The sequence below is a fragment of the Penaeus japonicus genome, unplaced genomic scaffold (genome assembly GCF_977035675.1).
Source record: "Penaeus japonicus unplaced genomic scaffold, GWHDUDI00000001_assembly GWHDUDI00000005, whole genome shotgun sequence".
Lineage (NCBI taxonomy): Eukaryota > Metazoa > Arthropoda > Malacostraca > Decapoda > Penaeidae > Penaeus > Penaeus japonicus.
Genome location: NW_028234407.1, coordinates 3,514,544 through 3,529,543, shown reverse-complemented (window position 1 = coordinate 3,529,543; position 15,000 = coordinate 3,514,544). Strand labels below are relative to the sequence as shown.

The following is a 15,000-nucleotide window of genomic DNA, read 5'->3' as shown; positions in this document are numbered from 1 at the left end:
TAAATGCCTGCAACCAGGGAGAATAGATATGCGGCTGTATTCCATAGGAATCAAAGTAGGCAATATTATACTTTCCATTAACAATTAATACGTAATGTCCCATTATTGACGGTTTGTGCCGAGAAGTAAGGATGTTAACTACAAAAAATTCATTATAAGTTTTACGATTTTTTCTAACAGGTAGTTGATCAGCCAAAAAGCATCCCCGTAATACATAGTTATTCCTGAGAAATTGTAAACAAATATCCTTTACCTCGTAACAGTTCATTATGCCCGAACGTCTGTAACCACCCTGCGGTCGCTATCAACATAAATCACACCTTGTGTATCTCCTACCAAGAATAGAACAATATTTGAATCATGCGACTGTGATAATTCAACGCCGATTCTGAGGCTTCCAGAATTTTCAATGGCTATTGCATCCTGCAATTTCTCCGGTTGTAAATCCATAACAGCAATCATCTTGCCATTAACAAAACCATCTCTATCAAGTGAATGTTGTTTCTCTAACCCTAATGCATTCAATGAATGATAGTACAAGTCTGAACAATAGGTAGGAAAACTCGTGCTTATATTATAAACAGAAATATTATTTACTGTAACAGATAGTTTACTCAAATGATTATGTCCAAAGTGTAGAGGATTCATTGTGTAATCGCCTGCGTAGGACTTCATATCAACCATAAAGAGGGATAACTTTTCGGGAATAGTTGACCCCCACGGCATATCGATAGCAAGTTGAGTTTGATGACTCGCCATTACATATGTTTTATAAAGCGTTTTATTAAATATATAACTGAGAGGTCCATGATATAATGATTTGTTAAGAGCCTCTCTCGCTGAATCTCTAGGCTTGAGTGTAGTTAAATGTAATTTACAAGTGTCTATCTTCACCACCGGATTCAGTTCTGAAGCTTTCGGTGTTGTGTTGATAACAAATTTATCTGTTGCAAATTCGAGCCGTATTCTCATAGATACATTATCCAAAAGATACATATCCATTGTTGCTACATCCAACAATAACGGTGCCATGAAATGAAATCCACGAGTCTTTACATCGTTCATTACGTTTTTCTCTTTTGTGCTAGCGTTTGTAAAATAACTGTCTGTATAGTTTCTCGGTATGTCAGATGCGTCATAATAGTACATGTTTCTTCCCAATGTTCCTTTCAGTGACGGAGACATGTTCGTTTCTAAGCGTGCATAGGATGAAAAATTATACAAAGGGTTTTGTTCCACCTGCTGACCGTTTAAATACACAGATACAGATTTGATTAGCGAATGCATAGCAGAGTTACATAACACCGCGTGATCGTCACTACCTAACAAATTGCCATCCTCTTTCCTCAGGCTGCCTTTAATCTCTAAAACCAGCCTAGACATGTCTATATAACAATTCTGTCCAGATGGCCATCTAAACTCTGCATAATTATCTGTTATAGATCCATTTATTCCCGCATTAAATGGTAGTACATCTACTTCAGACCTTTCCTCAATCCCCGATTCAACCATACGCAATCTATTTGACCGAGGGAACATATCGCTCACCCCGGCAACATAAGATGATAACGGTGTTTTATACTGATTCATGGTTGTCAGCGATGATACTTCCCTAGCTGTTTATTACGTACAGCGGCAAGGCAAGGCTATAACTGACTACGCAAGGGAAAATACATCTTTTTTATAGCTCGAACAACTAGGGCGAATCTTAAGTCTTTTGATGTTCTTTCGTTTTCTATGACCGCCACCTCTCATTGCTCTAGCGCCCAACTGCTTAACAGCTGCTAGTCCTCTTTTTTTCATAGAAGATCTCAAGCTATTTTTTCCTTCCCTCATATCGTCAATAACACCCGAACCAAAATCGAGAATCGCAGGCTTAACAAGTTTAGAAACAAAAGGAATTAACCTTTTGCCTATGTTACCAAGAAAAGACAATAATCCCGCTCCTCTTCGATAATGATCGTAAGTTTTATATATGCTAATATCGCCCTGAGCTCCCCCGCGCAACGGCTTCAGCTGAGTCTGCGGTTGTTCAAACATTGCCATGAACTCCGACGTCGAGGGAGGAACGAATGCTGTTCTAGCATACATGGTAGATATTGAAATTAGCGAACGTTAACTTAAAATATAGATATATTGTCTTGTCTTTAGTTAAGGAGCGAACAGGTCTGAACGGTGTTTCGCTGCAAAATAAGCAAATATATGCATGCTCGGTGTATATATACAATAAGATTTTAACGAGGTCTAATGTGCAGTATAAGCGTAAGAGTGTGGTTATCTTCAAAGACCACTGGATAACCGTTCTGATCGGTAATGCGCACACCTATGCTATTTATATTCTTCTTTAAGAGCTGTTTATAAAGTGTAGGTGTAGATCCCTTCGTACTCGAATCTTTCAAGGCAAAAGCATCCAAAATATTAACCTGTTGTTCAGCAAATCGACAGGGTGCTACAATATCTGAAAATATATAGATATAATCAACCCCTCCATCATTTCTCGGTGGTCTCATGCTTACATTATTTTGCATAAGCAACCATTCTTCTTGAGCAGTCCTTCCTGCATTAGAAACATAAAAAGTATAGGTTTTCCTTTCGTCAAACCCTAGTATATGAGCCATGCGACGAGAGAAACGAATGCCAATCTCATGATAACATCGTTCATCTGAGCTCGCTCCTGAATCGCTAAATATTGTTTCAACACGAATTCGGTCTGAATCCCAATCATATGTAAACAACTTTCCCTTAGGAATATGTTTTTTAACTGCATCCCTTCCGAGCACCACCTCAAATTGATTTATAATATCATCGTTTATCAGATCTATCATTAAATGTGCACTCTTCGTTCTCCCTAGCATATTAAATTTGGGAACATATTTGAATATATTATGCTGGAGTGTATTTAGATTTTGATTACACACGTTAACGACGTTTTCAAATACACCGCTTTGAAGCGCGTGCGAACCTTTAGCAGGTATGTTGAGAAACTGTATAGCAAAATTATCATCGTCTGCTAAAATGCTATAATAATTTTTAGGGTACAAAAAATTTACTAAAGCCACCTCATAATCCAAGGAAGAATCCAACATTAATGGTGGAATAATATTTTCGAAAGCATGGGAGGTATTTTGGGGAAAGACCTCCTTAGAAGCATTGCTTGTAATGTATATGTATTGATTATCAGTTTCCATGGTGAAGACAGGAAACAGACTGAGAGCTTCACTGCTAATTCGACATTTTTATAAGGAAGTTAAAGATGATAATAAAATAAAGGGATTACAAAAATTAGTTTTATTGATAAAAATACACAGAATATATCATACTAATACACAATGGGATATATGTCATTCATTATCTTCCGACATTCTTATTCGCTTCATCGCTCTTTCATTTTCAGGTGACCAAAGTTCATTATCTCCGCTGTAGCACACTCGGTTCACGCCCTCCTCATTTCCAGGCGACCATCGTCCACTACTAATTCCATAATTATCGCACTGCTTTCGCTGCCCATTTTCACCGTCAGGTCTCAGCGGAGGCTTTTGATTCATTAAGATTGTACGTATTTTCAAAGACATACACCGCACGGCAAAGCTTTGTATGAGAGAAACATATTCTTGACACCAGCTGCCACCTTCATTTTCAACAGGGAATATAATCTCTCGAATATTCAGCTCTTCAAGCCTGTTAAACAAAACATTGAGACACACACTCATATTTTTCAAGCGATCATCAAGCGTATCACCGGCCAGTCCGGCAACATAATGTTTGTCCTTGCTTGTCTTTAACTGTCTTATGGCAATATCGTTATATTGTAGAGCTTTGCCCAAGCCAAAATGAGCCACAAGGTAAATTACAGCAGGTCCTCGCTCACCCTGTTTCACACTAATTATTCCGGTCGCTGTTCGGTCAGGTGTAATTGCTCTGGCGGTGTTGTACAAACGCCTTCTCGTTCTATAAAAATCTGCATGTGCATATTCTCTCTCCAATACACCGGAGGTTGCATAAGCAGTCTTTCCACAGGCGTTGGCGATGACACAAACAGCTGTATCTCTATTCAACTTAGAATCGAGAATGTTACCCTCTTTTAAAACAAGAGGATACAGATGATTTAGCCGCGAGTTTTCGGGAGACGACGGTGATAACTTTCTTTCCTCTTCTCCCTCCATTTTAGCGAATTGTAGCTGACGTCTAACACTTGAGTTCGCGTCCGTAGATGTTTCTTGCGCCATCGTTGCTGTATATTCGAGGCTGAGGTGGATTACCTAATGTCTTCATTTGTTCCCTCCGCCTCTCTTTATACCCGAGTTGGGTCATGTCAATTATCTGTCTCCGCCCACATACCCGACGTACCTCAAGTGCGCGTAAATTATCTGCTGCCTGCCGATACATCATATTCAAGATAATTACCTCCGCAGCTTTGTAGTTAATCGATATCCCATTTCAAAACCGATCGATTGTTGGTTGTAAATACAAGCATGTTTTCGATATTTTTCAATTGCACGTATTACTTCTTCTTGGGAAACAAGTGTTAAGTCCTCAAGTGCTTCATCAGCTTCCTGCTGATAAATTTGCTCTGACTGGTTGCCAAGCAAAGTTCTATATGTTTCCCATAGGGACACAATAATATCATGTTTAAACTGAGCGCGATAAAATTTTACTATCTCTCTTCGAAGTTCTCCAGTAAGCACTTGAGATGATACGTCCTCGCTTGAGAGGCTGGTATTACTGCATTCCGAAGACCTCACACTGTAGAATTCGTCGTTTTCACTCATATTTGTGCTTTCCAATGCTTCTAACCGTCAAAAATGGTCTAATAGATCGAAAGAATCGCCGGATTTATATAGTCTATATGAGTATTAATAAGGGTTCCAACGGATCTTTTCATTTGTAGGCATAAAGGTGGGTATGGCTTTTCTTTTCACGTAATTTAGGTCTTTCGATCTCGCACCTGCTTTGCGCATACCTTCCGAGAGAAACCGTTTTGCCGCAGGGTTGCGCACGTATTCGAGAGGTATTGGAGCAAAATTATGTAACACCTTTAATAATCCTTTTTCTTTAGGTGAAAACGAGGACGACGGTGATGACGTCATGTACTTGATTGCATCAAGTATATTCAGCCCAGAGAAAGGCGACTGTATCTGTCCTAGATTATCCCATCTTATTAAAGACTGCTGTCGATAATGTTCTAGAACAGATTTTGCATAATCCTGCTGCGAAGTTTAAAAAAAAATACCAATCAAGTGCTCAAGCGAGGGATTTACAGATAAACTGTGATCGCTATTTAAAGGCGTTTTCCTAAGTTTTTGTAAAACCACAGAGGGAAGAGGTATTGTCATCGTCTCATTAATTATATCGCGTTGCGCTTTCTTTTTCCTCAAGGAACTCGCATAAGAACGCGAAATTCCTTTTCTTACACAAACGCGGGTATTCCTAGGGCATTTTCCTCGTTCCTCACCGCCCGCGCAAGCGCTGCGCCCGCCAACGCGGCATCCACCGCCGCCGCCCGCGGGCCTTCCTGTCTTTTTGATCGATGTATTCCTTATTGACGGGGGTTCTACTGTCTTCCCCCCATCATCATCATCGCTGTTGTGGGCGTGTGATCTCGGTATTAAATGGCGGTCGACCGTGAATTTTGGAACGAGACACTACTCTTTCATTTTCTCTAATTAGATGAGAGAGGCGAACGCGTTTACAGCAAGAGGGAGCAGAACGGAGAGAATATTACCTCCAACGCGAGATGAAAGGATTTTCTTTTTTTTGAGAGAAGTTTTTTTTAGCGTTACCGATTTAATTGCCTCTCGGTATCGCTTTAATTTCTTGATGATGTTTCTATCTGTTGTTAAATTTTTCTTCAAAAAATTTGAAAACACTTCAGCAATACAGTTGATTTTCTCTTTATCTAGTTGTAATATAAAATCAGAGCGATGTTTTGGCTTTAGCGAACAAATTAGCGTCAACACATCTACATAGCGCTGTGTAAGGGATTGTTTTGTCATGGTCTATGGTTGCATGTCATCAGCTGTTATATATGAATTGAACTTGTCTGGATACCCTATCCAGTGAACAAGATATTCTTTCTTCTTCTTAGATTTGTTCCAGCGCGAGGATATGATCTTGTACGGATAAAAAGTTGGTATAACCGCAGGAACAAGTTCCTCGCGGTAAAATAAACCTTGTATTTCTTCACCGTTCTGATCTTCGAGATAATAGCCGACTACGTTTTGACGTCGATCAATCCGTTTGATTTTGAAAATCTCCTCAGTGTTTTGTATTTCGTAACCCTTGCGAAACGTGTCACTGCGGGAACGCGCAGCGATGCGTACAGTATCCCCTGTCTTTAGATTCTGATTGATAAGGGTGGATCTTCTTTTTTTTATAGTCCCATCTAAGGAAGGAGCATACATCTGACGAAACAGGCGCTGCCACTGCGCTCGTGTATAATGTCTGTGCACCTGCAAGGGGGTAGCACCTTTCAAACCCGCATGAGCGCGAGCGTTATATGCTGATACAATATCCGATAGAACATCAATGTACTTCAGTGTATTTTTTAAGGTCAGATATTTATAGATGCGCTCCTTTAAGGTTCTAACGTGTCTCTCTGCAATGCTTGCCTTTATTTCTTTCGAGTGAGTTGTGTACCACTGCATATTTCGTTTGCGCAGTAATGTGTCTACTGTATTATTCACAAATTCCCTGCCGGCATCGGTGAATAGATGAGATAAACCTTTAGCATCTTCGGTATCCAACACCGATTGCAGAGCCTGTGCTACCTCTGTCTTGCTTTTATTTTTTAACGGTCGTACTTGCATGTAACGGCTAAATACGTCTACACATACCAGCAAATAGGATGTTTTATTGTTTTGTCTCGCTAGGTTTCGCATGTCTGCCAGATCGCATGTTAAGATTTTGCGAGGTCTTGTGGCCATGGTTTGACGACGCGAGATTTTTTTACGAGTATGTTTGTGAAGGGTATATGTTCGTTGTGATGCTAAAACTTTTTCCACATCTGATCGTGTAATGTTCTTTCCCAGAGCCGTTCTACCAGCATCTAAAAGTGACTGTATACTTCCCAATCCATAGGGTTTTTTGTAATCCTCATACAAGTCCTTTAGAACTTGCATTGTGTTGTTGTTGATCACCATTGGTAAACAATCTGATATGGAAAGTATTCACAAAGGATGTTACTGCGAAACTGAAGTTTTTCAGGAGTATCACACCCAAGATCTATGAGTAAATAGTTTCGTGGCTTTGCAAAGACAACCCTTTTATACAACTCTAAAAACCGCTTGGCTTCGCTCTTGCCATATATCTGTCTACCTAAACATTCGATCTGTCCCATGTCTCTCTGTTTTAACAAGATGAAATGAGATGTGTTTAGTGATATGTTGCGACTATGTTTTCCATTCATAAATACATTTTGAACAAGGAGTATAACCGATATGTTTTCGTGACGTCCCTTTGTAAATGCATTGCTCACTATGTCATTGCTGGCCGCTTCTATAAAACAATCGTCCAGTATATATAAAATGCGGTCACTCGGATTCGTCTTGTGTTCGATGGGATCTATAATGTCTTTACTAACAACAAGCTTGCCTGCAAGTGCGGGTTCTTTTTCTAGAGGATGTGATTCACTTCCACATATAATTATATTATCAAATTGTTCATGATAATGTACAACTATTTTGGAAGTGAGGTATGTCTTTCCGGAATTGGTAACACCTGCAATTATTATTCTTGCCGGGTGAGCAAAGAGGTTCAGTAAATCACCTCCAAAGCAAGGGTATGGAGCAGTTAGGTGTGACATGGCGAAAGGTGGAAATGAAAGTGAAGTATATCTTTCAGGATGTTCCTCTTTTATTGGTTATGCAATATTAGAAAATAATACATTATTTACATATAAAATATATATTACAATTTACATATAAAATATACAATCAAATATACATTTTTTACATGAATTTCAACATCGCTGTCGCTGTCGCTTGCTTCCTCCAGAATAAAGGGATTTCCCGCATGTGTCTTCCTGCGTTTGCGAGGTGGTTGTTTGTTTTTTTATTCTGGAACCGTGTTGTTGTTGTTTTTTGTTTATTATCCCCTCTTTGGTGGTTGCGGTGGCATTCTCAGAGGACGGGAAATGACTATGTACGAGATATGCTCGTTTTCTCCACAGCTGATTAGACCTTCTCACCCTCTTCTTCTTCTTCTTCTTCTCCTCCTCCTCCTTCTCCTCCTCCTCCTCCTCCTCCTCCTCCTCCTTCTCCTCCTCCTTCTCCTCCTCCTCCTCCTCCTCCTCGGGGTCTACATCAGGTACATAATCCCCCAATATCCCATCCTCTTCCTCCTCTTCACTTTCCTCTGGTTTCTGATGTATGATATCGGGGTGGCCGTATGCTAGCGATTCATAGGCATTTACATACCAGCGTTTATCATCGTACAGCGACAACCCACGTTTCCGTGTTTGTGTAGTTGACATTTGCCCGCCTACATTGGTGATGCTGACATGGTTGAAGTGGTGCACCTCATTCTGACGAATAATTCGCCGGAAATTATCGTGCTTGAGCCTTCTCTTTTCAGCTCGACAAATTCCCTTTGTACCTGAAGATGATTGGTCATTGTTCAGGAGCAAAGAATATGTCTTTGGTTTCAGACATATAACTTCTTTGATAGGAATTTCCCCCGTCTCAGACTTCAATAATCCGAGCTGACCCTTTGAGGATTGGCTGTATAGCGGATGATTCTGGCTAAAGTTAGAAGTATCTATCCACTCTTTTAAAGGAGACCTTGAAAAATCTTGATATATATCATCAGTGTTCACGGAGAGGATATAGCTATCAGTGTCAGTATAGCAAAGCTTTACCTTATCTCCATAGTGGGCCTTTAACACTTTATAATAAAAGTGATATAACTTAAATTTAGCCAGTTCCAAAATCGTAAAGCCAACATATTGCGGGTAATTCATCGCAACGGAATGTAGTCTTGAGATTGTTATTAGCCGATTCGGGGCCAGGGGGATGAGTCTTTTGAAAAGAGGACTTCGTAACTTCTTCATAAATGTCGCTGGTTTGCATACCATGCTAGCTTTTTCTAACCTCTTGAGAGGGTTCATCAAACACCTGCCAAAGACACTATTGGAGAGCGTCTTAAAACACAACTGTTGGGCTTTATCAGTTGCTTCCCGTCGAGCCTTGATGTTTTCGTGAATGAAGGGCGATAAATATTCACGTTGGGAGTATTCATATACTTCATGCACTTGCTCTACCTCAATCCCTAACTCAATCAACAGCTGTAGATGCTTCAGGGTAATGAGGTAATTTTTCTGAGGAAGATGAGAGGCTACCAACTTTTGGTTTTTACCTTGGAGGCGTCTGTTTTGCGAGGCTAGGAGATGTTTGTTGTAAGGAGACAGGTCTTGTTTTCTTATCTCCATGTGGTGAATTAGGAGGGGCAGCTCGTCAGTTTTTCTTGCCACTTCCGGGGATACCTTCAGATCGGCTGCTAACCAGTGACCAACACTACCGCTTTCATCATGGTTGGTTAAACCCGCTGATGTGAACTTGATCTTTTCACTGTGCGATAATTTCCGAATATTACCATATGGTAATTTCTCGGACATTACCGTAGCATATAGACTATTAAAGTCCAAATACAGGAGGAATGTACTGACGTCCTTTTCTGCATTAAAGCTGGGGTTCACAAGCGGGTTATTAGCCACTGTAAGAGGACGCACACACGATGTAAGACCTCCTCTTACTGATTGTTGTATCTTACGTGCTAATTCAGGGTCGGATATAAGTTCTAATTCTGCATTTGTCATTTTCAAGAATGCATCATAAGCATATCCGGGGAGGTTAACGTAGTTAACCACATCTAGCTCGTACTTTTCAGCAAGCATAGATCTCCACCCGATAAACACGTCGGCTAGTAGACCCACATCTGTTCTTAAATAACAAGTTAGGTAATCCCCTAGTGTTCGACACTCTGCAGCTTCCCATACTTTGAGTGCGTGAGCGTATTCTTCCTCGGTAGCTGTTTCACCTGTGAGAGAACTATAATTTTTTTTCTATTTCGGGGAGGGATGTATCTTTCAGCTTGTTCAGATCATCCAAATACTCATATGGGAAAATACCTTTCCCTGTTAGGAGCAATGGATGAGCTTTGTCCGGTAGGTGGCGTATCAGATGTTTTGAGTATTGTAATGGTCTGTTGCTTTCTATATGGGTCTTGGCGAGCGAACTTAAACCTGCGTTCATAAAGGCTAGGCTATCCAGGAATTTTAAGTTGTTCAGTTCCCCTGTATGATAACGAAGTCCTTGTTTAACGAGAATTTTTATGTTAATGTCGCGTTCCATTTCCTTTAGAACCAGACCAAGGTCATACGAATGGTTGTGTGCTATACAAGGCATGGTTGTCCGGTGATTCCTCATCTGGAGGTTGCAGCGAGCACAATATGCCCCCATGTAATTAAAATAGGGCTTAGTATGGTCGTGATGTCGATGCTTTTGCTGTGGCGAGGGAAAATCTTGGTGACACAACTCGCATTTTTTTGATTTTTGAAATGCATCTTCATCTTCATCACACATGTGGAGAGCAAAGTTTGGCATGTTTTTTTGAAATATCCGCCCATTTGGCTGATAGGTTATCCACAAAGTGAGTAGCAGCATCGATACCTTGATATATGCCACTATCCACAATATCACCTCTTCTGTCGATAATGATATAACCATAAGCAAATGCCTTGTGGTGCACTATGTCTCTTCCACCGGAATTGTTTTTGAACATGTAAGCTTCAAAATCATATACACAAATATGTGAGGGACTATAAGCTTTCCCAAAGTTTTTGAATGAGAGCTTGCTGCCTTGAGGTGGGTATGTTATCTTAACCGCCTCATCACATCCTGACATATGAATTTCTGCCGCTGCCTGGTGCGGGAATGAAGAAAAACATGTTCGACAAAAACAACCGCGGTCGTTCCGGCCTCGTGTTGTAAATGCATTTACAAACTTATTAAAGTCTGTAATGAGACAGGCATGCTCATTTTGCAGCAGGAGAAGATGAAGATGAAGTCGGTCTCGTTTCTGACCGTTTTCGATTCCTTTTCTAACCTGTGATATGTAATATTTGTTGTTTTCCTGTGCGAAGGGTGATTTCTGGAGAGTATAAACATGCAGTGAAAGATTGTTGTCTTTCTCCAGTTCTCGTAGATTTTCCCATGCGGTGGGGAGTTTTTGAATGTCATATCGGATTATTTTCGAGCATTTAGCCGGTGAGTTGACATCTCTAGCGAGGTTTTTATTTTTTTTTCCCGGTGGCCAGCAGTTTTCCAGCTGCTAGAGAGCGTATGACGCAATCAACATTTCCTCTGGGGTTGAAAATGAATTTTCCTCCTCGTGCTTCTTTAGGATATGCGATATAATTTCCAATAGCTTGAGGAACACGAATCTGACCTGCTGTAATTTCATGGCTGTTAATCGCGTCCAGGTCTAAACCGCTCCCTTCTTCTGTGAGCCATTCTTCCAATTTGGCTTCCGCTTCCTCGGCCCACCCTCGCACTGTTTTCCTGCAGTCGGCGTCGCTGGTGATGAGGTAACTACACAGGGTTATGTTTTTCACTATTTCTCTAACACCACCCGTGGTAAGATCGGTCTTAGACAGAGTAATGGTAAAACTTGTGTATGCCTTTACACCGGGAGGCGGATGATCGAGAGAAAGACGATATGTCTGAAGAATATCAATGAAATAATTTTCATTTCTACGCAAATATCCATGAGGGGACGTTTGATCTTGGTCGGGAATGGTGAAACCCAATCTTACTGCTGCTCCCTGAAACAGTTCCGTTCTAAAAGCAATGTGAGGGGTCTCCAAGTCGTCATCACCATTTTCATCCTCACTATTAATTTCAATATCACTATCACCTGTTTTTTTATTTGCTCGAGAGCTAGTAATTTCTTGGTGCGGGTGCGAGGGTTGCATTTCTTCATCACTACTACTTTCAACATCACTGTTTTCCAAATGTTTGCCGGGTTGCGGGAATGGAGAAAGACGGTGGGAGGGCCCGGGTTGCGGTGAGGCAGGAGTCGAGCGAGAGGGGCCAGCGCTGTTATCTCCTGTAATGGATAATATACAGTGTAATGAAACCGATGCGATATTACTTACACTTTGGGCATTTCATATGACACTGGATACTGCATAAATTCTAGTGTAAGTTACCCACCTTGCAAGGATGATTGTTGTGGAAGGATCTTAACACCTTTGGACGCCTTCCCTGTGCCACCTGTTAAAGAGACAATCATAAATTTTTTTGCATCTGTAAAATAGAATAAATAACAGACAGGTGTTTTCTGATAATTCTGTGGATATGGTTGTAATTCTGCGGATATGGTTGTAATTCTTACCTTTAACCCATTGCGTACGGGTGTCATGACATACATGACGTAGGAGCTTTGGCCTGACGACGGGCGTCATGACGTACACGACGTTCGGGGATTTTGGATCACTGTGCTATTTTATTGTGCTATGAAAAAGGAATGAGTGATGATGGCTACTGCAGTCCTAATTACTATAATTACCGTAATATCGTGCAAGCTTAACGTCCAAAACCTAGATGGCACCACTTTTTTCTAGCACCAGCAGGTGAGAGAGCCTTGAATGGCACCCATCCACGGTCTCTAGCATGCACTGTCTCTATAGAGCGATGGCACACACTAAGTTGATGAACCCTTGCTCTAAAGTACCGCCGATGAAGGATGTGCAGGCAGAACGAGAAGAGGAAGGTGACTCAATCCATACCCAGTGTCTAAAATGTGCTCCTGTGCCAATATGGATGTCTTTCACTGTGGCACTCACAGTCACAAGCACAGGTTTCATTCCTCTTCCCTACCTCTTCTTGTTATCTTTATTGTAGGGGGTTATATGTTTCGTATTCGTTCATGACAGCACAAAAATACGAAAAAAATAAAGTTGCATTTTGTCCTCCCATAAAACAGCAATACTTCTATCACATTGAGTATAAAGAAAATAATGAGCTAATATGGATAACATACTACAATTTTAGTCAACTGCAGCACTGATAGAGCCTGTCATACGGCACATATAAGTCTCTAAACTCAATAAAACACACAAAAAAATAAAACACAAAAACCGCTCTAGTTTTACAATGAATGACTGAAAGAGATTGGGATGCTTCAAATTATATTGCTTCAAGCGGTCTCTCTCTAAAATAAAACCTATCCTGGAGGCTGGGCAAGCAAATTTATCTCCGTCTGCAATGGGTTAATGCAGTGACGACGATGGTGGCTCAGTCTCGCAGAGGGGATGTGTTGGCTGCAGCCTGTGCAAAGCAGACAGAGGTGATTTTCCGTTAACTTTTTCTGGCAGTAAGGACAATATTTAGCGGTTTTGGCCATAGTGAACACGTTCACAGTTCGGGTGATACTGGTGAATGAACAGGAGAGTTGAGGTCTTTTTATATTGTACGAGATGTAATTTCGCGAATAAGTTTCCTTTTCGTTGCTGATATGATAGGCAAGGTGAGGGATAATTACCTGTTCGTCAGGTAATTTCGCGAATAAGTTTCCTTTTCGTTGCTGATATGACAGGCAAGGTGAGGGATATGTCTCAGATCGGCAGATAATTACCTGCTCGTCGAGTGTCGGGTGATTGTCTGTTCTATGCCGTCCTTAATTACTCTCGGAGTTTCCGATATCAATAGTAAACAGAGAAGAGACATCATCTGATATATGCATAAATAGATCTTACTAGTGATGAGTAAGATTATGAATCAGGATCAACCAAATTTAAAGGAAAATTTAATAAAAATATAATGAAAATATGTGTTTTTTCCTAACCCTCACACTTTGTAAGGTAATTAACTCCTGGCGTCTCAGGTGAGCAGATAATTAGCTGTTGTGAACCTTACCTTAATTAATAACATCATTAACTAGGTTAATAACTAAGTCTCGCGCTTTCTATGGTAATTAAGTCATTACCGCTTGTGTCCAGAGGGAGGGGTCAGAGACGGTGGTGAAGGGGTGAGGGGGCGTGATTGTTTTGACCTCTGTAGGGTACCCATGGAGGGGGGAGGAGGGTTGAGGATATCTGTCCCGGTGTTAAGGCTGGAGGGAGGGGGGGGGGAGGGGGATGGGGAGACGGTCAGAGACGGAGGTGAAGGGTGAGGGGGCGTGATTGTTTTGACCTCTGTAGGGTACCCATGGAGGGGGGAGGAGGGTTGAGGATATCTGTCCCGGTGTTAAGGCTGGAGGGAGGGGGGGGGGAGGGGGATGGGGAGACGGTCAGAGACGGAGGTGAAGGGGTGTTATGCACGTTCATGAGGTGAGGAGATCTGTCCTCGTATATTTGACCAAATATCCCACTCTCTCAAAGGTCATTCACCTGTTACCTGTTATAACACGTATGCTATAGGAGGGGTGGGGGGGGGGTGGGGGGGGGGGCGTGGTTGTTATGTACGTTCATGAGGGGAGGGGGTGGGGGGTGGGGGCTGGTTGAGGAAATCTGTCCAGGGGGGGGGGGGGGAGTTGTTGTTATGTACGTTTATGAGGGAGGGGGGGAGGGGGTTGAGGATGTAAGTCCATATATGTACTACTTATACATATATATGTATCTATATGTATATATGTACAAATATGTATATATGTACAAATATGTATATATGTATATATTTATGTATATTTATTTATTTGTGTATATATATATATATATATATATATATATATATATGTGTGTGTGTGTGTGTATGTATGTATATGTATATACACGTATATGTATATGGTAAATTTCCCGAGTAACGCCGCGTTACTAAATACGCCATAAGTGGTATCGAAGGATTCCTCTCAACCTCTACTATTCCTACGAAGTGGAAATAATACGCGATTCCACCCCTGGACCCCCCAATCTGGGTCCCGATAGTAGGGGAGGGCATGAAGTAGATCAGGGAAATCGCGGGGTTTAAATGTGAATTCCGGCCATATTTCGTTTGCAAAATCTTC

The 15,000-nt window shown here is 41.2% G+C and overlaps 4 protein-coding genes across 5 annotated transcripts in view; 1 reads left to right on the top strand and 3 right to left on the bottom strand.

Moving 5' to 3' along the window:
- Positions 1 to 15,000, top strand: part of LOC147471760 (uncharacterized) — a 60,345-nt gene that overhangs the window by 15,818 nt on the left and 29,527 nt on the right. The window lies entirely within an intron of this gene.
- LOC147471762 (uncharacterized) lies at positions 268 to 1,590 on the bottom strand. Its single transcript, XM_086536814.1, has one exon. The coding sequence runs from the start codon at positions 1,588 to 1,590 to the stop codon at positions 268 to 270; it is 1,323 nt and encodes a 440-aa protein (XP_086392940.1).
- Positions 7,958 to 11,234, bottom strand: LOC147471761 (uncharacterized). The gene is made up of 6 exons (XM_086536784.1): positions 11,079 to 11,234; positions 10,665 to 10,917; positions 10,124 to 10,516; positions 9,068 to 10,023; positions 8,300 to 8,872; positions 7,958 to 8,020 (listed from the first exon to the last, which is right to left on the bottom strand). Exons 1-6 carry the CDS (start codon positions 11,232 to 11,234, stop codon positions 7,958 to 7,960), a joined length of 2,394 nt encoding a protein of 797 aa, XP_086392910.1.
- On the bottom strand, positions 10,301 to 13,274 carry LOC122264079 (uncharacterized). Its single transcript, XM_086536815.1, has 2 exons — positions 12,210 to 13,274; positions 10,301 to 12,102 (listed from the first exon to the last, which is right to left on the bottom strand). The coding sequence occupies exons 1-2, from the start codon at positions 12,424 to 12,426 to the stop codon at positions 11,288 to 11,290; spliced, it is 1,032 nt and encodes a 343-aa protein (XP_086392941.1). The 5' UTR covers positions 12,427 to 13,274; the 3' UTR covers positions 10,301 to 11,287.

What these genes read in the sequence shown, in the direction of transcription:
- LOC147471761 (XM_086536784.1), bottom strand. Translation starts at nt 11,234, where the DNA reads ATGACATTCAAAAACTCCCCACCGCATGGGAAAATCTACGAGAACTGG. An exon ending in TAGAAAAGGAATCGAAAACG is followed by an intron (nt 10,918 to 11,078) that starts GTCAGAAACGAG and finishes TTCCCGCACCAG; the next exon opens with GCAGCGGCAGAAATTCATAT. An exon ending in GGTTAGAAAAAGCTAGCATG is followed by an intron (nt 8,873 to 9,067) that starts GTATGCAAACCA and finishes AAAGTGTTAAAG; the next exon opens with GCCCACTATGGAGATAAGGT.
- LOC147471762 (XM_086536814.1), bottom strand. Translation starts at nt 1,590, where the DNA reads ATGAATCAGTATAAAACACCGTTATCATCTTATGTTGCCGGGGTGAGC.
- LOC122264079 (XM_086536815.1), bottom strand. Translation starts at nt 12,426, where the DNA reads ATGTATGTCATGACACCCGTACGCAATGGGTTAAAGGTAAGAATTACA. An exon ending in ACAACAATCATCCTTGCAAG is followed by an intron (nt 12,103 to 12,209) that starts GTGGGTAACTTA and finishes TATCCATTACAG; the next exon opens with GAGATAACAGCGCTGGCCCC.